Here is a 23,343-nt window from a genome sequence, read left to right on the forward strand (position 1 = left end):
AGAATCGTATGATTTCATTGTTATCCAAGATTATAAGAATAAAAAGATTCCAGTCACCAGTCATCAGTCTATTCTATTCTATTTTATTTTATTCTGTTATATTCTGTTCTGTGTTTTTCTGTTCTGTTCTGTTCTGTTCTGTTCTGTTCTATTCTATTCTATTCCATTCTATTCTATTCTATTCTATTCATTGCCTATTGTCTAAAAATAAAAGAATTGAATTAACTTAGTAAAAGCGGGAGACGCATTGATGGGGCTATACCGCAGTCAGTCCTACAATAGTCACGTGGTTAAATTGATGTTTGTTTGTTTGGTTGGTTGGTTGGTTGGTTGGTTGGTTGTTCATCAGTCGGTTCGCAGATGGTATACTTATTATTAACATGGCATTCGCTCCTATGTGGTCGAAAACACGTTCCCATCTGTGGTGGCGCCCTACCATGACGAATGTGGAATCTTACGTTCTTGAGTTCTGGAATGCAAAATATACACAGAGCCCGCGTTGTTTATTCTTACAGACAAGAATCCATGTTCTTTTCACATTTACTTGTAAGCTATACATGTTGTACGACGTGTCATTGTCATTACCAAGGCGCTTGACAACTGCCACGTACACAGTATAATCGATATCATATCGCTGATAATCTCCAATAATTTCCGATAATGGACAGGGGCACTGAAGAATATGTGGTGGTAGGCTTGAGAAACAAAACACAGAAATATTTGACGCAAGAAAAATTTGGTATGAAAATTCACGCAAGCGCCACAACAATGAAAAGCAAACAGAGGTGGAAAATTGAACAACCAGAAGGAGAAGTTTACATGTACATACGGAGTCATTTAAATTGTTACTTGTCAGCAGACGAAAAGGGTAATCTCACTTGTCGGGAGCAAACAAAGGGAAACGACGCCAAATTTAGGATCGAAGTAGAAAAAGACGGCCGTTGGGCTATACGCAGCTTTGCTCATGGTTATTTCATCGGTGGAAAAGATGATTATCTACATTGCTTTAGTAGGAAGAAGACAGATGGTGAACTCTGGGACGTCAAACTGGGGATACATCCACAGGTCCATCTACGGTACGTTGCCGATATGCGTTACGCAAGGCTGAGCTCGAGAAGTGGCGAGATTACTGTGACGGAAGACCTTCCCTGGGGGCAAGATGCACTCATCACTCTCGGATTCCACGAGGGCAAGTACACATTTCAAACATGTGACGACAAATACTTACACAGAGACGGGACTCTAGTAGAAGAAGCAAACGACGACACCCGTTTTGTCCTTGAACTTCATTCCGGTAAAGTAGCGTTCAGAGATTGTGAAGGGTGTTATCTATCACCCGTTGGTCCTGGACGAGTTCTAAAAAGTCGAAATAAGATCCTCCAAAAAGATAAATTACTGATGTTGGAAGATAGTTATCCTCAAGGTGTACTCCTTGCTCATAATGGTAAATACATTTCGCTGAAACAAGGTAAGAACATAAACCTAGACCAATTAATAAATATACTATTTCTGCCTATATTGTCATTCGTGTTTATGCCTTGCGTTTGGATGGTTAGATCACGTGATGTATTATCTGCTTTCTCTCTTTTACCCAACGTAACCCACCCACCCTCCCATCCATCAAACTAAGCACCCAACTATCAATTTATTCAATATTCTTCCTTTTTTTCTAACCATTTCCAATCAATTGCATTCATTTAATATTATATTTATTTTCGTTGCATGGTGTATGCACCCCTTGTTAGCTACGTCGACACTTAGTCTAGTACCACAGACAAGTAAGACTTGTAAGACTTGTCCGTGCGAGTACTGCAGTCAGTAGATAGGACGTGAAAGGTTCGATATCTATAGTACTATTACAGTGCCATCTGGGTTACCTTGGTGTTTCACTCGTGGGAGACATACTATGTTTTTGATGATGATGATGATGATGATGATGATGATGATGATGATGATGTTGTTGTTGTTGTTGTTGTTGTTGTTGTTGTTGTTGTTGTTGTTGCTTGTTTGTTTTTGTTTTACACAATCAGATACACATTTGCAGACCAACAAATACACACATAACAGATTCTTTCGCATAATAAGAATTGCTATTTTGCTATTCTTTCACGATGCCGTAAAAACGCACTGTCTTGGAAATGAATACACACGGACTTGATGATATTTAAATTTATGATTTCAATTGTTTACTTTCCAACTGATAAACAGCAAGATCACTGAATTGTCTGTGTCTACATCCCAACTCTGCCCAGCACCTCTATAAATATTTATTTTGTAGTTGAAATTATCTGATTGTGTTAGAAAAATGTCATGTCTCATAAGTAAAACGCCAAGGTAACTCAAATTGCACTGTCATTGACAAAGTTGGCGGTTTGATGGTGCCCGACCACACTCGATAGACAATAGACAGTGAAATAGATCGTAAGATACGTCGTGTCTTTCCGCCCTCACCGGCCTCTTCTCACATGGAAGCGGTTGACTGACATGTGAGGGCGCCCGTCACTGCGTACCTTACAGACTATCAGTGAAGCACGGGAGACTGTCGATAACTTAAAGGACCTTTATAAACTTGTGGCATTCACGTCAACATTATCTTTTTTTCTGTAGGCGAAGCATTGTCTGCTAACCAAAACAAACATAATCTAGGAAATGAAGAGACCTTCCAATTAGAATATCATGACACAAGTGGCACGTGGGCGTTACGTGCATCCATCGACAAGTACTGGACACTTGGACCATCCTCTGGTATATATGCAATGACTGTCACAAAGTGAGTATTTACCATAATCTGGTATACATGCAATAACTGTCACAAACGAATGTCTTGGCATCAAGCTGTAATTTCATTGAGAAAAAAACAACAGAAAAAAATCTACACACACTCAACTTTGATATTATGTAAGAAGTGAAAAAATAAGGATTTTTAACAGTATTTTAGCGTGCCATTTCGAAAATCCAGCCAGCCATAGTACTAGTAAATAAGTTATTATAAAAACTTACACGTGGGTCAAAGACATGCCCAAGGAATGATGTTTTGAATCAACGTGTAATATGTTAATTTTGCAATTTAGTACGAAAACAGCTTATATATAGTACTGGGACCGTGCCCTGCCATACTTGGTAAGCTCAAAGTTAACACAGCGGTAACAAATCAAAAGAAGAAAAGAACGCACACGTAGAAAGAAGCACTTGAGGTACATGTGTAGTAAAGAAAGTTGCATTCAACTGAAAAGATTTTAGTAAATGAATTTATATGAGCAAGTTTTAGACATGACCATTGATTGGATCGCAAAGAGATGTCTTCGGTTAAAAGACTTAGTGTTTCCCAAGGAGGAGAAAAACAGTTCAGGGGCGATAAAATCGAAATACCCCCAAAAAATTTATGTTTCTCATTACCTTTTCAAAGTAAATATGGGTCGGTCGGTTGATTTTCAAAAAAACAAAAACAAAAACAAAAAAACATCTTGTTCTTGTTTCTCTGTCTCTCCATTTTCCTCTTCTCTATCTTCTTTTTATTGTATTCCTGGTAACAAGCTTCTCTACACAATTGGCATATTCTCAGCCACCACCACCCCCCCCTCCCCACAACTTGAATAACTTCCGTCATAAAAGAAATGCTCTGTTCGTAAAGAAGTGTCGTCATCGCTGCCATGACTGTAGATGACGCCGACAGTCCAGGCACTTGCTTTAATATTACACAAAATATTAAGAGCGGGCGATTTTTTTTTTTATGTCGGCGCTGAATATTTGGGTAGGTCAGGTAATGAGAAACAAAAAAATAGGGTCACCCTGAGTATATGTTATGTTAAATACTGAGTATGATCACTACATTCCATGTGTCTTTAAATTTCTATTTTCAGAGACATTCCTGAAACCCATTTCACATTAGAATACGATGGCAAATTCGTATCAATCAAAGCCAGCAATGATAAATACATCACCGCCCTACTCAACGGACACATCTTTGCCACGGCTGATACTGTCACCGAAAAGGAGAAATTCGCGTTCCAACTGATCAACCGCCCTCTATTGGTACTTCGTGGAGAGCATGGTTTCGTTGGTGTAAAGTCGACGTCAAAACTGGAATGTAATTGTGTCACGTACAGTCTTATTCATCTTAACTATCACGAAGGTGCATACCAATTTAAAATTGATGGTAAGTGGTGATTTAACACTCATCTTTTTAGCTACTAGTAAATGGTAAAGTAAAAATCAAATTTAATAAATGTATGTTTCCGATAATATGACTTCAGAAACTAGGGTTGTTAGGTTGGAATTTAATTTTACTTTATGTGGGATGTGGGCGCCTTCCCCTTTCTTGCACTTTTACACTAATATCTATTGCTTATTTGGTGGTGTATATTTTGTATAATTTTATTGTTTGAGTCTATTAATGGGACTCATCCCGTAGGTTATCTTTGGAAATAAATACAATTAAAAATGAAATCGATATTTTAAAAAGATGCTCTTGTCTCAACTACTCTAGCGTCTCTTCCCATTCTAGCTGTCAATTAACTTCGATCCGATAGATCACAAAACTTCCTACACCCCCTTTACCTGTAGGTATGGGTGACAAGGCATTGTCCGCTGATGACCAAGGTAACTTGACGATTGGTGGCTCTGATGTTGTTGAATTCACGATGGAGTTTCATAAACAGAATAAAGTTTGCATTCGCGCCCCTAACGGCTGCCTTGTGAGAGGTGAACAGAGAGGTGTGTTCAAAGTTGATGGAAGTAAAGTGGAGCCTGACACACTGTGGGAATATTAATTATGTGAACTAAGGGAAAGTTGGAATAGTGATTCTGTTTAATTTCTATTATGAATTGTCTTATTTGTTTTATTTGGCCACTGAGTTTAATTCATTTTGCAGCCAGAAAGAATAGTTTACATAATAAAATTTAACTTGACTGCTATTTTCCTGAAGAATGCGTCAATATAGGAATATAAACTATGGATATGGATATGAATATGAATACGTACGTACGTGTCTGTCTGTCTGTCTGTCTGTCTGTCTGTCTGTCTGTCTGTCTGTCTGTATGTATGTATGTATGTATGTATGTATGTATGTATGTATGTATGTATGTACATGTACGAATGTATGTATGTATGTATGTATGTATGTATGTATGTATGTATGTATGTATGTATGTGTGTATGTATGTATGTATGTATGTATGTATGTATGTGTGTGTGTATGTATGTATGTATGTATGTATGCATGTATGCATGTATGCATGTATGCATGTATGTATGTATGTATGTATGTATGTATGTATGTATGTATGTATGTATGTATGTATGTATGTATGTATGTATGTATGTATGTATGTATGTATGTATGTATACAAATTACAATACAGTCTTATTACACTAGTGGTTGAATATGTCAGCCATCACTGTAGCTACTGTTTTGAACCCATATAGATAATATGATATAACCAATCTAGAAATGGTACAAAAGCGGGCTTTCCGACATGTTGCAAACATATACAATTACTCAATACAAATACATACAGAACCCCCACCCCGGGGAGAAACCGCTCAAGTTACGGTGTAACAATGAGCCACAAACTCCCAATTGGACGACACTACAGCAACGCATGAGAAGACGCTAGACTATCAATGCTGTATAACATATCATCAGGAACAGTTGCCATAAATAAATAAAGACAAGCATCTCCATCATCACGATCTACACATGCACAGTAAAAGCTATCAAATATCATTATTCAAAAAAAGACTACAGAAAAGTCATGTAATATTTGTTTTCCCTAGAACCATCACAGCTTGGAACAATCTACAAGTCTCCAGTGGCATCACCCCTGAACAACTAAATACAATAATTATTATTGAATATTAGCTATTTATTTTGCTTTTATTATTATTCTTTTTAACTTTAAGTCATGATTGATTATTTTCGTTCTCATTTTCTGATGCGCATGCATTTGGGAAAAAGTCCAACATGTTGAAGGTCTCCAGTCACTGAAGAAGAAGATACATAAACCGTCGGACGATCCGATATTGTTACTCACTCATCCTTTTACCATGACGTGGTGATTATTTTAAACCAAAGCCAGCTGGCAGTCGACTTAGTGCACAAGAAATACTGACTAATTATAATTATCTGTTGAAAGGTAACACTTGGTTGAAAATCGAGAAACAGAGCGGTGGTAACGTCAACGGAATGCAGAGATGAAACATACACCAAGAATGACCATAGACATTGAACGCCCATTACAAGTTGACGTATGTTTGACAACCTCCATTGTCAAGCACTTTCCCGTCAAAACATTAAAGCAATGCCTTGATTTTTGACGACTTCTTAGTACCTCTCTGAGCTTGATTTCAAAATGTGAAAATATTGCTCATTTTTAGAAGAAGTCCCAAATAAGATCACGTGATTCTACGTACATGACGAGGTCAACTAATTTTTGAAGGACGACGAGAGTCTGTGCCAGTGGTGTAACGAACGTACAGAGTAGTAATTTTACAACATGTTCCATTGGGAGAACAGTGCACTGAAATGGTGTCTGTATATAAAATATTAATAAGTAAAAAAATAAATAAATAAATAAATAAATAAATAAATAATATATCAAGTCTTCACCACAAAGAGAATCGTGGTATTAGTAGGAAATGCAACTCTGCGCATGACAAGCCTCGTTGTATTTCTTATAAATGACTTTGTAGATCTTTATAATAAATTGTAACTACGACTGGTAGAATCTACTAGAAATAAAATTGTTAATAGAATCATTAACATTGGGGTTTGTTTCTATACCTTGGATGAATACAGGAATGATATATAAAACCGAGGCTACAGTGGCGTATGGTAGGTTATATGAAGATGGAGAGAAATTTGTAATGTAAGCATGAAATGGTGTGATTATTCGTCTGTTGCATACACACGTTTAGAGGTAAAGTATCAGGTAAACCCAATGGCATGTTGATCAGGATACGTCAGAGATTGAATAACTTTAGAATGATTCACCAGTTCAAATTTATCAACTAGTATTTCCGGAGATAAAAAGGTCAACCAGATCATCATCCAGAAGTTCTTTTTTTTACCAACAAAACATCTGACAAACTATTTTTTTTTTAAATGGTTTAAATTTCATAAAACCTCGAGTTAGGTACCCAGGAGTGATAAAAAAATGTTTGCTGGTATTGGCAAACACTGTTATGAAGTATTCGGTAATTAAAATAGCGAGGGCCCCGGTCTGTTGCGTAAAATGGGACCCTTCCTCGATTCTTTTTTTTTCCTAAAAAGTGGCCCTCCCTCAATTTTAACGACCTTCCCTCTTTTCAAACACATATATAGCAGCTGTCGGATTCCAAAACCACAAAATAATGCAAAGTTGGATAATACAATGAGTCAAAATAAATGTGACCGTCCCCTAACTCCATTTTCTAATATACAGCCCTCCACCGAGATCCGATTTGCAAGATGATGTAACTACCTGATTCCCCAGGCCCTCCCCCTAGTAATCACTGCTTCGAGTTCGATACATTGGAACTATCCTCAGTATTTAACCCTTTTAAAAATAGTTTTATTTAAGCCTCAGACCACTATTTTTAGTGGTCTTAGTTTAAGTTTTTATTTGTTGATTATATGTATACATACTGGTGCGTCGTACTGAATAGGTGTTGTCTGAAACGTTTAGGGCATGGTTGCTACGTTACCCGTTGTTAACTTCCATTTCATTCATTCATTCATTCATTCATTCATTCATTCATTCATTCATTCATTCATTCATTCATTCATTCATTTATCCAATTACTTGGGAGTGGGTCTTACATTGAATTGTGCAGATCAAAAGAATTGTAAGTATTTTTTGATTATAGTGCTTGTACAGGTTTTCGGAGTAGAAGATGGCATTCCTAGAAAGTAGACGGGAAAACGTTAATGTGTTTTTTCCTGTCTTAAACTAAAAGGATGTGGGAGGGGGGAGGGGGGGTACCGGCTCCAATGTGCTGTATATGCATATTTATATCAATATAAATGAAAAACAAGCTTCTAATTTCAAAAGTATCAATGAAATATTTTTTTCCTTTTCGGTCTTATTACATGATCATAGTATAAGTATTTCCCGGGTGATGACACAGTATACGTTCCATACCGTTTAGTCCAACTGCAAACTCTACACCGTATTTCTTTATCTATATTATCCTCATATACACATAAGTGTATGTCTGGTACCTCTCCTATTACCACGGTTACTAGCCGCGGGGTCTGAAACCATGGTTACCAGTCGGCGCTATGAAACCCGACCCAAAATGGTTTGGCCTTGGATGACTTGCTTTTCCAGACTGAAGAGAGATTTGAGAGATTGTAGAATAACATGTTAACAACACAAGGGTGCCAAATGTAACAATCTCTCAATGCCATTTTCACAACTTTACGGTATTCTGGAATGTAATATGAGTTGTGCTTGGAGTATTTGACCAGCTTCCATGCGTAGAGATTTGTTGCTTTATATATATAGCTGATGCAACATGTGATAACATTTTGAATGAGACGATAAATAATTCGGTATCCCATGACTAAGCTTACGTCTATCTCAAGCAACCAGCAATACACACTTCAGAATACTCATGTCATGATGTAGCTAAGCGTATTAAAATGAAAATTCGATGACGATATGAAATCATTATGATATCACTTTGCTGCTAAGGCCTAAAAAATGTTTACGACGACCCTAAACTTTTTTTTCCGCATTTGAGAAAAAAAAATAAAATCGCGAAAATTGTGATTCTCGCAAGAAATAGTGAGTGCAGAAACTGACATCAACTTAAAAAGACCATATAAAACTGTCCTTCCAATCTGTAATGGCTGTACATCTGATGAGAAGCGTTTAAAAGGAACCAATAACACAGAAACCATGTGGAAACAACGGAAAATATAACTACCTGAACTAGACACTCATATATGAAGAAAAATTTTTTTTTAAATCTACCTACCCCACCTATTCTAAAATTGAGCGTAATCGGAACCACACACTTCTTTTTGTTAGGCCTAAGGCCTTAGCCCATCGCTCAAAAAAAAATTACATTATGGTAGAGAAGAAAAGGAGAAAGACGTGAATATGATTCTCCTAATAATTAATGGAAAAATGATTAAAGTCAAAGGAGGAAGATATCCAGTGCACATCTATGTTTACTGAACAAAACTAGCCATGACGTCATTCTATTACAATGCAATGTCTTGCAACTGAGAAGGTTTTCCAGGCTTATTTTTAAAGACTGTTCAATCTTACTCATATATCATATAACTCCTGGCTATTTTCTATAATCTCGCGTGATCTTATCGGATCAGAGATAAGGGGTGGGTTCGACGAAATAACGTTCCCGTGACGTAGAATGTGTTCTTACAATGATGATTCATTGCATATTTGGGTAGGAAAATCCTGTATGTACGGATATTTTAATTTCTATTTATTTATTTATTTATTTATCTGTTTATTTGATTTCTTTTAAAGATAAAAATCATATTGGCAATGAACTACTTAGGCGAAAAAAAAATTATGTGTTTCTGATAATAATTTCATGTCGGGAATTACTTCATGCCATGAAGAGGAAGGATGTATTATGTTAGGTCGGGGTTTTATTTTATTTTATTTTATCTTTGTAATTATTTTTATTTGAAAAATATTGCTCCGACCCAAAACCGAACGATTTCGAATGTCTGTCAGAATACCCCTGCTGTGATAGTTTGATGAACTATTGTACAGACATCACTGGGGAAAGAAACCGGACGTACATGAAGGTCAAGAAGACAAAGAATTTCTTATCTTTTTGTTTTAAATGTTTAAAAATGCTTAGGGGCGGCGGTTTTATCTAGGGTCGATCGGGTTATCGGGAACACATTTTTTTTACGCTTATTCATTAAAAAAACGTATATTACACGTATTAATTACAAATCACGACTACCCATAGTGAATTGCCTAAGGCCAATTCAGTGTTATCATCTTTACGAAAGACTAAAGGGCCTTTGATGTTTCATGGTAACCACGGCAACCAACACATCGTGATAACACACTTATGACTGGCAGGCTAGGTATTGTTGGATAAAGGAGACAAAATGTGTTACATTAGAAATCAGTGGGTGTGATACTGTGAAACCAATTATCAAAGTATGTGTTATCGAATCCAGGTTGTAAAATCGAAAACAAAGGTTGTTGTTTTTTAAATTCTAAATCATAGAGGAAAATATAGTTCATGATCAAACTCATATGACGATATATATAATACACGTTGTCATAAATGAAATTTCATGTCGCCGGAATTACTTTATGCCACGAAGAAGAAGGATGTATTATGTAATAACTAATATTCGGTAGCATGCATGATAGAGCTACGGTCTCTAATCACCTGTATTCGTCATAACGTCTTTTAAGAACATCTTAACAACCCATTAAGATAGCGTGTGACGTTTCAAACGTATTACGTATTGAGGAACGTACGCTCTATGGACGCACTTTCGAACCTCGGCGTATCCATATAAGGGTATAGGATAAAGGTTGAATACACAGAGACGGGATGGGGGAGATTCTCCGGAAATGTACAAAAAATCTGCGAAATATATGGAAATCACGTACACAGGTCGACCTGGATCAGCAAAAACTGGTGCCCGAGCTAATGTGATGTAGTATTATACGAAGGCTATTGTACTTTTAATAACACTTAACCCTCGGACTTTTCAACCTTAACAAACCGAATCGAAACAAAGCAAAGCAAAACAAAAACGCAGATACGTAAATTGTTTGTTTTTTCTCATTTACATGCTTCGAATGTGTATTGATTTTGAAGTCGTGACTTCGAGATGAAATTCTGATAATTGTTGATTCAAGTACTACGAGGTTCGTCGACTATTTCAAGTCACCCACTAAAATGGTTGTTGTCACGGGTCCCTGGTCCTATTATAGTGTTGACCCGATACCGATTTGTAAATCGCCACCATGTCTGTCATCACTTCACTTCACTTCACTTCACTTCACAATAGCATTTCAAGGCGGACGAAAAGAGCCCTGGGCATGTTCATCTTTGACACTTATATATAGCATACTACAACCGGAGTACCATTCATGACCATATACCCGAACCCGGACTCAACTTCCACTAATAACTTCATTCCCCCCTCCCCCTTTCCTTTTTCTGTTTCTGTCTCGTTTGAATGAATATATACATGTCTCGCACAGCACACCCCTTTCTATATCAACGAGGAAGTACCTCGCCCCACATTTACGCTATTGTTCTGCTGGGAGGGGAGTGACACACCATGTTTGACAAGGACCACATAGTGGGTGTGTCTGCAGTGTTACGAACGATGCGATAGATTATTCCAGGGGTCACGATAGATATACATGTACGTTCTGTCACAACAATGAAATTCTTAGGTATGTGTCTTTGTGTTTGTTTATTATGTTTGTCAAGCGTTTTGTTGTTCTTCAAAAGACTATATTATATTTAGTAGTTATTAATCATGACAACAACACGAAGGCATTCAGACTTACAAAAATCGATAGTTGACTTTGCCTTTTTTGGTGTGGGTGAGACCATTCGTTCGTAGGGAAAGTCGGATGTTTCTGAATGTGGTCGTTCGATTTCTTTGTGCTGGTTCCCCTACGAATGGAATGGTAATGAGTAAGCCAGCCCAGTGGCCTCGCCTAGTTTTTCCTACATAAACTCATTTCCTAGTATACTGAGCCAGCAGAGTGAACTGCATAGTGCGAGTGTGTTAGTAAAAGTCATACGTTATCAATCGGTATCACTGTCATTTGCCCAGTCGTCTGCTATAGATAGTGCTCGAAAACAGTCGTTCGAATCCAACAACTTTGAAGACCAGAAGTCAGACGACGCCCCTTTAATAACACAACATGTCGAACGGTATCGGAAAGGGTTTGGTCTTCGGACTTATCAACCACAGCAAGAGATACTTGACGCAAGAGAACTTCGGTTTTAAGATCAACGTGCAGGGAAAGTCAATGAAAAGCAAACAGAAATGGTATGTTGAACAACCGGACTCCGACGACGTGGTGTATATCCGTAGTCACCTCGATAGATATTTGTCTGCCGATGAGAAAGGTAACGTGGCCTGCGAAGCCGAGGAAAGAGGTACCGATGAAAAATTCATGATAGAAGCTGGCAATGACGGTCGATGGGCAATTAAAAGTCATACTCATGGGTATTACCTGAGCGGTACGGACGATGACATTCGTTGCTTCAGTAAAACAAAAGGGAATCCTGAACTCTGGACTGTACACGTAGGCATTCATCCCCAGGTACATCTCCGTTACGTGAAAGGTATGCGGTATGCAAAACTCTCCGGTGAGGAACTGAGAGTGACAGAAGATCTACCTTGGGGGCAAGATGCTCTCATCACCCTCGGGTTTCATGAGGGTAAATATACATTCCAAACACGTGATGACAAATACCTACACAGAGAAGGGAAAATGGTCGAAGATCTCAGTGAAGACACCCGTTTTGTCCTTGAACTTCATTCCGGTAAAGTAGCGTTCAGAGATTGTGAAGGGTGTTACCTGTCCCCCGTTGGTCCAAACAAAACTCTCAAAGGCAGAACTAAGTCCACTGGCAAAGAAGAAGTGTTCATTCTCGAAGACAGTTACCCACAAGGTGCGTTCGTCGCACATAATGGCAAATTTGTTTCTTCTAAACAAGGTGAGTTTTTTTCGTGTTTTTTTTTTAAATTTTAAAATAAATTTTCAGAAACCCCATAAGGGAGAATCATGGATCTGTTATAGAGAATGAGCCTTTCATTATTGAGGTAGTGACGTAGCAAGAGCTACATCCATAAAAAGCACCTGTCCTTTGTAGAAATTCTATGAATATTCATGACTATCTCGTCATAGTACCTCTGTCGTCAGATACTTTTAGTGTGTCACACACATGTGTTGAGGTATATTGTTCCAGATATAATAAGAGTTCTCGCTGTGATGGTTTAACGTGAACAGTATTGTTTTTATATCATCACCTATAAGCATGATAGGCGTATAGATGATGTACAATTGCGCATGGGCATTGGTTCTCTGAACAAACTGTCATGATAATGGCATCAACCGATAAGTTTGACCCTTCCTTCTACAGTAAAGATAACAAAAGTCGATATTGCAACACTAAAAGATTGATAAATTTCTTGATTTGCTGAATCATATAGACTACACGCCACTGTGAATTTAACACATGTAGAAGCCTGTGTGCAAAGGTCAAACTGTCGAGCTCTTCGAGCTTGGCTGAGTAGGAAAGGTTACCACACGGATTGTTCAGTTGACATATTCAGTAAGTTTTGTTTTTAAATGAAGCAGAGGGAGGAAATAGTGTTAGCTGATCCAGGGACTTTTAAATGTGCACGACATTCCCCAAGTTGCGATGGCTGAATAACACCTTTGTCCAAAACAAGCATGATAATTGCCGGGTGATGCGAGTGTGAACGTCTCCTTAGGCAAGTGGTTTATTCAACGACTGGAGACTTTGAACACTGCTAATATTGTTGGTACAATCGATATTGGTTATGCAAGGTGTATGTGTCATTATAGAGTGGAACGAGAAACATGGTACAATAACACATTGCATTGACGGGTATTAAAGCACGTTTTGTTAGCTATGCTATCCTTGTACAAGACCGTCTAATGCTTTATTACTTCATAAAATCGCAACTTTTTAAGTAGGTCTTGCTGCTTGCAGCGAAAGTTAAAAATTACCTTTTTTCTGTCTATTTGCGGCGAAGTGACGTATCGCGATAACAAGTTGTACAAATAAACTTGTGGTCGCATATTCCCAAAGAATTTGTAGCTTGATAAAATAAACGTAGCATAACGTTAGAACGAACGGTTGAACTTTTCGACTTGTAGAAATGGATATGTCCCCCATAAACACCAGAACACAGTAGGTCAAAGCCCGATGTACATATGGTATAATGTTGGAATCACGCATGCCCTAACAAGTACCTAATTTTTCCATATATGGAGAACTTTTGAGCTGGGGTGTTCTCTCATCTTTTGTTGTTTTCGTACAGACTTTGTTATTGATTCAATATGCCAGTGAATCAGAGAGGAGTGTCGCTGTTGCAATGGAAGGATGAGTAATTGTGAGTTATATAACATGCCTTAACGTAACATAACCATCCATACAGTAGACCCGAACGTACATAGTGGTAGTTGTACAAGTTCAGTCAACTTACATTTACATGTACGTATACAATGTAATGACAAAGAGCGGTCTGTTGGACTAGCATCATGTCAAACGAATTAATTGGCGACACGGCTACTTATAATGTAATACGCCAACGCAAACAAAGGCAATTTGAATAGTTTGGTTTTAGTCAAAAAAATAATGGGTTTTTTAAAAGGGTGAGGCTCCTGATGAATAGATAAACCGCATGGTTTTTACATGAATGACGACTTAATGATCCCTTCTCAAGAACAATGACAATGAAACAATAAATCTAAAATAATACAAAACAAGGCGCTTCACTATGTAGTTAAACCAATGCTGTTCACAAAGTATAAAAGGTGTGATGGTAACTTAGACGGTTGTAGTAGTCCCGGCAGTAGTACGTTGTGATTGGTATTCACAGTCTTGGCTATGCCAGTTGTGTGTGGCAATTATTATGAAAGCTGTTATACTCCATTAGAGCCCCCACATTGTAATTTGGGACTTCATAAAACACGGGTAATACTATTAAAGGGGTAACACATGTCGTCATATTTAGAAAGTCTGCCACACATACAGTATACTGTAAGTCTAGAATTCGGATTAAAAGATCGAGGTACAAACGCTATACGGAAATCATGGAGTTCCTGCTCTCAGACATTCTCACAAACCAGAGCTGTATTTTTAAATTGATTTGATTATTTGTATTTCTTCCGCGACACTGCGAAATAATGAGAGTCTTGGACTGTGCCGTAAAAGAGCTCGAGCTCGAGGCTATGGTTTACGACGATGGTTGTGGTTTACGAGTGTTTGCTACTAGTACTACATACCCCCCCCCCCCATTTGAATAACCCCGGAGGGTTAATGGTTACGTAACATGATATAAAAATCATAACAAAGAAATTCCTCCCTTTGTTGTCATAAAGTGGATGAATATCAAAGAAACACATTAACGATATTTGGGATTGAAAATTAACATAATGTTTTTTTTAAAAACCTAACAACGATATTGTCGTCTGCTTCCTCGAAGATACATTTGGCACAAAATGTCATATCCGGGTTCTTATCTAGGACAGACAACCCATCGCATCAAATGATAAGACATCCGGTTTAATTATTTATTTGAATTATGCATGTATTTGGGTCACGGTGACCTCGTAGTGAGTAAAGGTGACCAAGTTTATTTGCCAAGATACTTTTTTTTTATAATTGTAGAACTATCCAAAATATAATTATTCACATCAGCATTGGAATTTGCAACTGCAGGTGGTCCAAACAAATGTTACCTGGAAATTCCTCGACATGCATGGAACAATGCGAGAGGATGTTGCAGCTGAACGAACAGGATGGGATGAAAGACTCGAAAAATGTAATGACTTGAAATATATGTTAGCTAGGTTCAAATTAACATTTTAGGATAATGGCACTGTCTAGGCTAAACACACAGTAGGTTACAACGCGGTTGGCTTCTACTTTGTGATGCGAATAGTAGTCTAGCAGTTTGGATTGCAGACATCTGTTTATCGTAGATGCCAGGATGTAGATGCGATATGGGAAAAGGGTGGAGGAAGTGTGCTGAAACCAAATACAACGTGAAGGTTAAAAGGGTTATGTCATTCAATTCAATAGAACGACCCCTGGGCCATTTTGGGGGGTTTGAATTTCACGGCACTTTTGAGAACCATGGCTTGAAATGGGTCAATGGAAAAGCGGATAGTGTCAATACATGATTAATGACTATAAGTTTGAAAAATACATATATTATATTGTTTATAGTCATTCCCACGGTCTTGGGTTCATCCCTAGTTCAGGAGAGTTTATTACCGTTATTGGCTCTTCTTGTGCCCGTTCAAAAATTGTACGAGCCCCAAGTGACAAACAACAATGTCTGTTTCGGGGACAAATTCTAAAATGGAAAAAAAAATCGGGGTCTGGTTGGGGTGGGGCAATGGCTGTGAACTATTTGCGTTTGGTACAGTTTGATAGACATTTACGATATCAGCGATAACATTACAAATAATTATTCTGTACACAGTACTATCACGCCTCCATCCAATCATGTATGCGGTCTGTTGTAAAACCCACCAAATAGTCGACCAGTTGTATATGTGTGTACGTGGCAACTGTTGTCCCGAAGTACAAACAGTAACAAGTTTTCTTCCTTGTTCCTGTATGCACTTGGGGATAACAGTTGCCACGTACACACATCTACAACTGGGTGTAAGGAAATACGCATTTTTAGACATCCCTTTCTATCTCTACATAAAAGTTGGTATATTGAATTTCGTAAGGTCTGTAAACATGGTAAACATGTCGACTTTTTAAGGTCACCATCATCGTAAATCAGTCACAATCGCCCAGGGTACCGCGTACACTGAACATGCTAACTACTATTTGCCCAAAACTTTTCACTGTCTGATTGTGTCTAGCCTAGGTGCTTGTCTGTGTTTGAACCGGCTCTTATACATGCAAACAAACGTTACAGCGAATGTAATCCAACAATCTAACATGCATGTATGCCCTCTTCAGGTCAAGTCCATGTAAAAGATAATGGCTGTGGCGCAGGGTACGCAGTTGGCATGGAAACGCATCAAATTCTTCTGGAGTCGATGTGATGCTGTACTATACGTCGTGTAATGATCTGCCCTATACAAGTTTTTATCATGGTTGCCATTGTTGTGTCGTCACGTCATTTTCTCATTGTGAATGATAAGACCGTTTACAGCAGGTTAAATATATTGACTTTGTAATGCGGTACAAGGTATGTACATACCTGTCACGGTGTTCAAGTCAAGAAGCGGGGTGTTTCATTGACTGTACAGTCTGCTGGTTGTTGTCCCGTTCTCTGAAGAGAATTGGACTGCCGCCAGAAACAAGCTTCAGTTCAGGAAATTCTCCTTTTGAAATACTCTCGCTTTTTATATTAAATTAAAAACGTTTTAAAATCATGTTAAAACTCTTACCTGCACGTTTATATCTGATTGTCACTACAGTAAATACTGGCCTACTTTACTGCTATCGATGTTTTGGTGTTCAATAAATATCTTGGATCAATGAGATCATTCAAGCTTATTCTATTTACTATGGATTTGACACACCAGAGGTACAGCGTCATTTCAGAACACACAATTAACATTCTGAACATGATATTTCCAAGTAGAACCTTCCTGGACATACATGTAGCAAGTGACGAATTATACCATCAGATAACCAGCCATGAGTTGTAATGCAGGAGTTGGTGGTATTGTCATACAATTCTGAGATACAATCCCAAATTTGCATTGAGATATAACTAATCATTGAAAGAGATAGCTTTGCAATTATAAAAATTAGTGAGTAATTCTATACGAAAGTTGAGCGAGCTAGCCAAGATATTTTTACAACGCGCTTCATTTTTTATGATATATGCAATTGATGACTATTCAAATTCTTATGTTTCCCTGGAAGGCCAGTCACAGTATCGCTGACATACATGTATATAACGCGAGTCAGACGTGGTATTGTATTTCTGTGACAGCGACCACGTGATGATGAACTGCTTCACATATATACAGTTCCGTCATATTCTTGAAATGTTTTATATAAAGCTATGATCTATATGCAGCTGGGAAATTGACATCGTCTGTCGGTGATATATTAATTTCATGTCCATTTCATTTTCATGAAATGTATCCTGCAAATATCAGAAGACTGGCCCCCTACACTTCCCCTGTAAACGAAACAGTTTTCCCAGTAATGAATTCAACTCACCCCATCTGCAGTCTCTATTACACCACCATGGGTATCCTTACTGTGAACCTTGGAGGATTCGAATCACCCCATATTGTGTTTCACTATACCCCCCCCCCCGACCTTTAAATTTTACGACCATGCCATTATGTCCCTCTAGTTTCAGTTCCTTTGCACAAATGAAAGATAATAATTCATTAAAAACTAAGCTAATCGGATTATATTATTCTAAAAGCTCTCCAGTAACAATAGTAATTTGCATGATTTGTATGTGTCACGCCATAAAAATGAATGGACGATACTTTATTCGGATAATGGTGATTTAGAAAAGTCGTTATATTTTTATGGCGCCGTCTATGTGTCTTGCAAGATGAGTTTGACATTCGAAAATAAGTTTTGAGGTCATATCAAATAGATATGTTTCAGGAGACTTGTCGTTGGTGCTATTTTTTATCTGGTTTCATTTTATCAGCGTATCTAGCTCCAGGAACTTATGTGATTTTTCGGATTTTTTTTTTAGAATCTGATAGTGTATTTCGATTTGGCCTGCCCCCCCCCCCCCCTCTACCAAAATACGTGATATATTTAGTACATTCAATGATAGCAACGGTCTAAAGTACAAATGACTTTATAAGGCAATACACTGGTGATTATCATACCTTGTATAGGGGTGTAGGTCATGTGGAAACAATGTATGACTTTGTTCAACTCGTTCTACTGAGTCTGCTCACTGATAGACTACATTTCGTGGTAGTCATTATCTTGATGATTGATTTATAAATGTCTGTTATTAGCGTAGGTGGCAAAGTAATGGAATTAAACGAATGTTGCATTGAGGACCTGCAGTGTATGAAATTCAGTCGGGTTCAACAACAACAACAACAACAACAATAACAACAACAACGACGACGACGACGACGACGACGACGACGATAGCAATATCAAATATTTCGTTCGAGCTTTCTTTACCCCGGTTTATTATACAAATTGTAAAGTTGAAGTTTTTAATACTTGGGACAAACCATTTGGTTGTTCTGTACAATGATATACAACCTTTCATACTTGAAAGGTCCAACAAGATACCCCCCCCCTCCCCATTACAGTTTCAGTTATAGAGCATCTCTTTTTTTGTACGAGAGAGTCACTTTCTTGCACATTTCAGTTACCAGTTGTGTAATATCTGTAATATCTTTGAAATAGGAGATTGAACTTCCTTTGTAACTAAACATGTATTGAACACAGCTGTAACAATGACAGTAATCGGTCACACGATCTCCTTCACTGTATCCACATTCTGCAAGTTGAGTAGTAGAACAATAGAGTAAACCACCCTTCACTGTAATACGAGTGTGATAGATCAACTCTCAATATATATATATATATATATATATATATATATATATATATATATATATATATATATATATATATATATATATATATATATATATGCTTGATAGATGCCCCGGCTAGTGACATCACAGTTGTTAGTTGACATCTCCCACATGCTTCATTGTCGTTGTAGTTAAGCATTTTAACGAAAACTGAATAAACTGAAAATAAAATATGTGATCGAGCGTAACCCTCGGTTCTGTCTGTCTGTCTCCCCCCTCTCTCTCTCTCTCTCTCTCTCTCTCTCTCTCTCTCTCTCTCTCTCTCTCTCTCTCTCTCTCTCTCTCTCTCTCTCTCTCTCTCTCTCTCTCTCTCTCTCTCTCTCTCTCTCTCTCTCTCTCTCTCTCTCTCTCTCTCTCTCTCTCTCCTTCTCTCTCCTTTTCTGAATACACGATTATTTAAAAATTGTAGCAGCGCATGTTTAGGAAAATAGTCAAACACACATCATTTGAATATTACGTTTGGTGCACCTGGGTAACACATGGTTTTATACTATTTGCAGGCCAAGATCTATCAGCCAATCAAGATACAATTGAGGACGAAGAAACCTTCCAATTAGAATTCAACGCCAAGAGTGGTCAGTGGGCTTTGCGAGCATCAATTGATAAATACTGGACATTGGCGCACACAGCTGGAATTCAAGTGACTACTAAAAAGTAAGTTACTGATGTTTGTGACAAGTACATGTATATGGGTGATTTCAGTATAAAAACGGTTTGCGAGCCGTTAGTTAGGATGTCCACGTCGCTGGCGCTGTAGTGCGCGAAGCTCTCGTAATAGGCGACACCTAGCACAGTTACAGCACAGCGATGTGGACATTTTATATTAGTTATCGGATGGAAAACTATTTTTATCTTGGACTCACCCTATGTTTTGGTGGTCGAATATGGTTACCTTTAATCCGTCAACCCCTGACTTATAGAAATTTTCCCTAGCTCACTTGCTGCTCAGACCACTATACATATATAGAAAATGTTGTATTGTGGTCTGAACTTGTTATAATATTCTATTTCATGACGAAAACGTCTTACTAAGAGTAGTTGGACATTTTAGGTTGCTTATTTCGTTCTACCCGGCCAATCCCCAACACACTGTGATAATCAAATCAATCAGTGGTTGACTTCAAGGCTTGACCCGAAACGTTAATATCCACGGAGATCTCTCTTGTTGAACTCTAACCTATACTTCGAAACTGATTATGTGAAACTCACTATTGTATATGATGACAGCAGGGGAGCACATACTAATAAGAGACAGACATAGCGGTCGACGAATATTTTATCTCAAATCTAACAAACGTTAGACTGCAAGAAATCAATTGAACTTCCGGCATACTGGAGACAGCTGCAAACTGCTGTAGTAGTTTGAATAGCGGTGACAAACCTATAGAACCGCGACAATTCAGTGGTAGCATTTATTACTGTTATCGAAACGATAGCTTGATTGACAAGTGTGTTCGTATTCGTACCATTTTGCAACAAATCAATATTTCGAAATAATACTAGTTTTGAGTATAGATTTTTTTCTCCAAAACCGACGATGCGATATATTGCAGAGCTAGCTAATCAATATAGCAATCTGCCACTAGTCTTCCAAAACAAACACATCATGAGTCGAGTAGGTACATTGTACGAATTCAATTAGCTTACAGAATAATTTAACATTCAGCTCACTTCAACAATGTACCGTCCTAAAGAGGAAAAGACTCTTAATTATTATTAGCCTGAGCAATCAATCATCCGTGTCATTTTTTTCCCACCTCAAACTGTAACGAGTTCTAGAAAGATGAGTAGAATTTTTACCTTGGTAACCCAGCGACGCCCTTTTCATTTATTTAAAGTTTTGTTTGTATATTGTCGCGTTAAGACGATTGTTGCGGGTCGGTACATCAGTTTAAGTAAAAATAAACATGAAATTGATATTTCACTAATTCACATCTGCTTCTTTTTGTTAATGTATGTTTTGATAATGCTAGTAAATATATTACAACTAAATATATATACATATTAGATTCTGATTAGAAAAAAAAAACATGGTTATGATAGCAACGTAGACTGCATGACACAGCTGGTTGGGATCATGGGTTTCAATGACTAGCTGTATAAACAAGGGTAGTGTATGTCTATCAGGGGTTTGATGACCGATGTTGGAAGGATATACAAGTGTGCCACAGTCGCTTGTGGGCTAATATTCTGTTCAAAGATGGTCACAGTAAACAATAACGGCGTTATTGGGTATTTACGAATATTCGAAATATACAGTCACCGACGACTGTAGATAAACAGTTTGTGTATGCAAACACCGGTGACGGTATTCTTTTGAATATTCGTATTAAAATATCATTATTTTGTATTGACCATCCTTGAATAGAATATTAGCCCACAGGCGACTGTGGATATACCTGTGTATAAGTGTATGTTGGAATATGCCATTGTCGAGATGATTAACATTTGTCGATGACGTATACTATTAACACAGTATATGACCATTAATTGCTTTGTGGATGTCAAATGTATACAATGGCATTTCTAGCTAATTAACAATAACTTAAAATTAATATTCAATCGAACTAATGTCCTTTGAGTTGCTCTGCAACTAGTACTCATAGAATACCTAGAAAGGCACTGCATTATTTTCAAAATATCATCGGGTTATTTATTCCAGTGAAAATAATAGCATTAGATAAAATTTTACACATATCATTATCTTTTTGACAATAAAAATTAATATGTCTTGTACTTTTAATACAAGGAAGGAACATGAAATGTTGCAATTTGATTTAAAAATATGCGTTTTTTTCTTTTATCTTAGGGACGTGCCTGAATCCCTTTTCACGTTAGAATATGAAGGTAAATTTGTGACAATCAAAGCCAGCAACGGAAAATACGTCACAGCCAAGCCCAGTGGTCATCTCTTCGCCATTTCTGACAGTGTTACAGACAAGGAGAAATTCAAGTTCCAACTGATTAACCGCCCTCTATTGGTGCTTCGTGGAGAGCATGGTTTTGTGGGAGTAAAGCCTGCAGCAACAACCAACAAGTTAGAGTGTAACTGTAACAAATACGGTTTAATTCATGTTATCTATGAGGATGGTGCTTATAAGTTCAAAGGTCAGTTTACGAGTGATCATCAGTGTCTCCTATAGCGAACTGTACGTGTATAGCCACATCTGGCGTTTTGTACAGTAATGGACAAGACAAGACAAGACAAGACAAGGCAAAAGTTGCTTTTTTGAAGTTATTTTAAGACTGCATATAACATCTGTTTCTTTAGTGTATTTTTAAAAAAAATATATTTTTATAAATTTGTTATTTGTGAACAAAATCCAAGAAATTATTGTCCGTTCATTGTATCAACGTATTCTTTAGTTAACAAACAATTTTATTTGTTTTATTTCAATAGGAAAGGAAGACAAATTCTGGTCTGTTGACAACCAAGGTAACCTGTCAATGGGTGGACCAGACGCCTGTGAATTCACGCTGGAGTTCCACGAGCAGAGCAAAGTCTCTCTACGAGCCCCCAACGGCTGTTTATTGAAAGGGGAACAGAGTGGCATCTTCAGGGCCAATGGTGACTGTGTCGAAGCCGGCACTCTGTGGGAATATTAACTGCTTGGACATTGATATTTTCAAACAACACTTATCCCGTTTCCGTTTAAGTTTCAATAACAGTGTCTTGATTAGTGCCGAATTTATAAGCATCCAACTATGGGATTTACTATTATGGGATAGAATTTAAGTCAGACGAGCTTATTATCCAGGAGGGGTAATTCTATTTAGTGAATAATAAACAACAACATACTAGTATTATCAGGTTGTATTATTAAAGGGAGATATCTATCTACAGTGTCACATATTCATTAGATAGACTTTCTTAAAAGACAAAAGCAATCAAGTAATTTACATATATGGAAATTTATTGGTCACTCAACACATAGAAAAAATCCTGCTATTCCATAATATGAAGGGGTGGTGTGAATCTAAAAACTTTGAGCTATCGTAAAGTTGATTGCATTTAAAGTCAAGATACCAATTTGAATACATTAAAGGTTT

The 23,343-nt window shown here is 37.6% G+C and overlaps 2 protein-coding genes across 2 annotated transcripts in view; both read left to right on the forward strand.

Moving 5' to 3' along the window:
* The first annotated feature begins 660 nt into the window (after window positions 1-660).
* On the forward strand, window positions 661-4,769 carry LOC144435022 (fascin-like). The gene is made up of 4 exons (XM_078123559.1): window positions 661-1,468; window positions 2,608-2,770; window positions 3,861-4,166; window positions 4,583-4,769. The coding sequence occupies exons 1-4, from the start codon at window positions 661-663 to the stop codon at window positions 4,767-4,769; spliced, it is 1,464 nt and encodes a 487-aa protein (XP_077979685.1).
* Window positions 4,770-11,645: 6,876 nt separating this feature from the next.
* The window catches only part of LOC144435137 (fascin-like), a 13,202-nt gene continuing 1,504 nt past the window's right edge, over window positions 11,646-23,343 (forward strand). The window contains exons 1-4 of the mRNA XM_078123701.1: window positions 11,646-12,679; window positions 19,794-19,947; window positions 22,103-22,401; window positions 22,694-23,343. The exon at window positions 22,694-23,343 is cut by the window's right edge and continues 1,504 nt beyond it. Of these exons, the coding sequence (XP_077979827.1) occupies window positions 11,878-12,679; window positions 19,794-19,947; window positions 22,103-22,401; window positions 22,694-22,899 (1,461 nt within the window). The 5' untranslated portion in view covers window positions 11,646-11,877 and the 3' untranslated portion in view covers window positions 22,900-23,343. The remainder of the gene's footprint in view (window positions 12,680-19,793; window positions 19,948-22,102; window positions 22,402-22,693) is intronic.

The sequence above is a fragment of the Glandiceps talaboti genome, chromosome 5 (assembly GCF_964340395.1).
Source record: "Glandiceps talaboti chromosome 5, keGlaTala1.1, whole genome shotgun sequence".
Classification (NCBI taxonomy): Eukaryota; Metazoa; Hemichordata; class Enteropneusta; family Spengelidae; genus Glandiceps; species Glandiceps talaboti.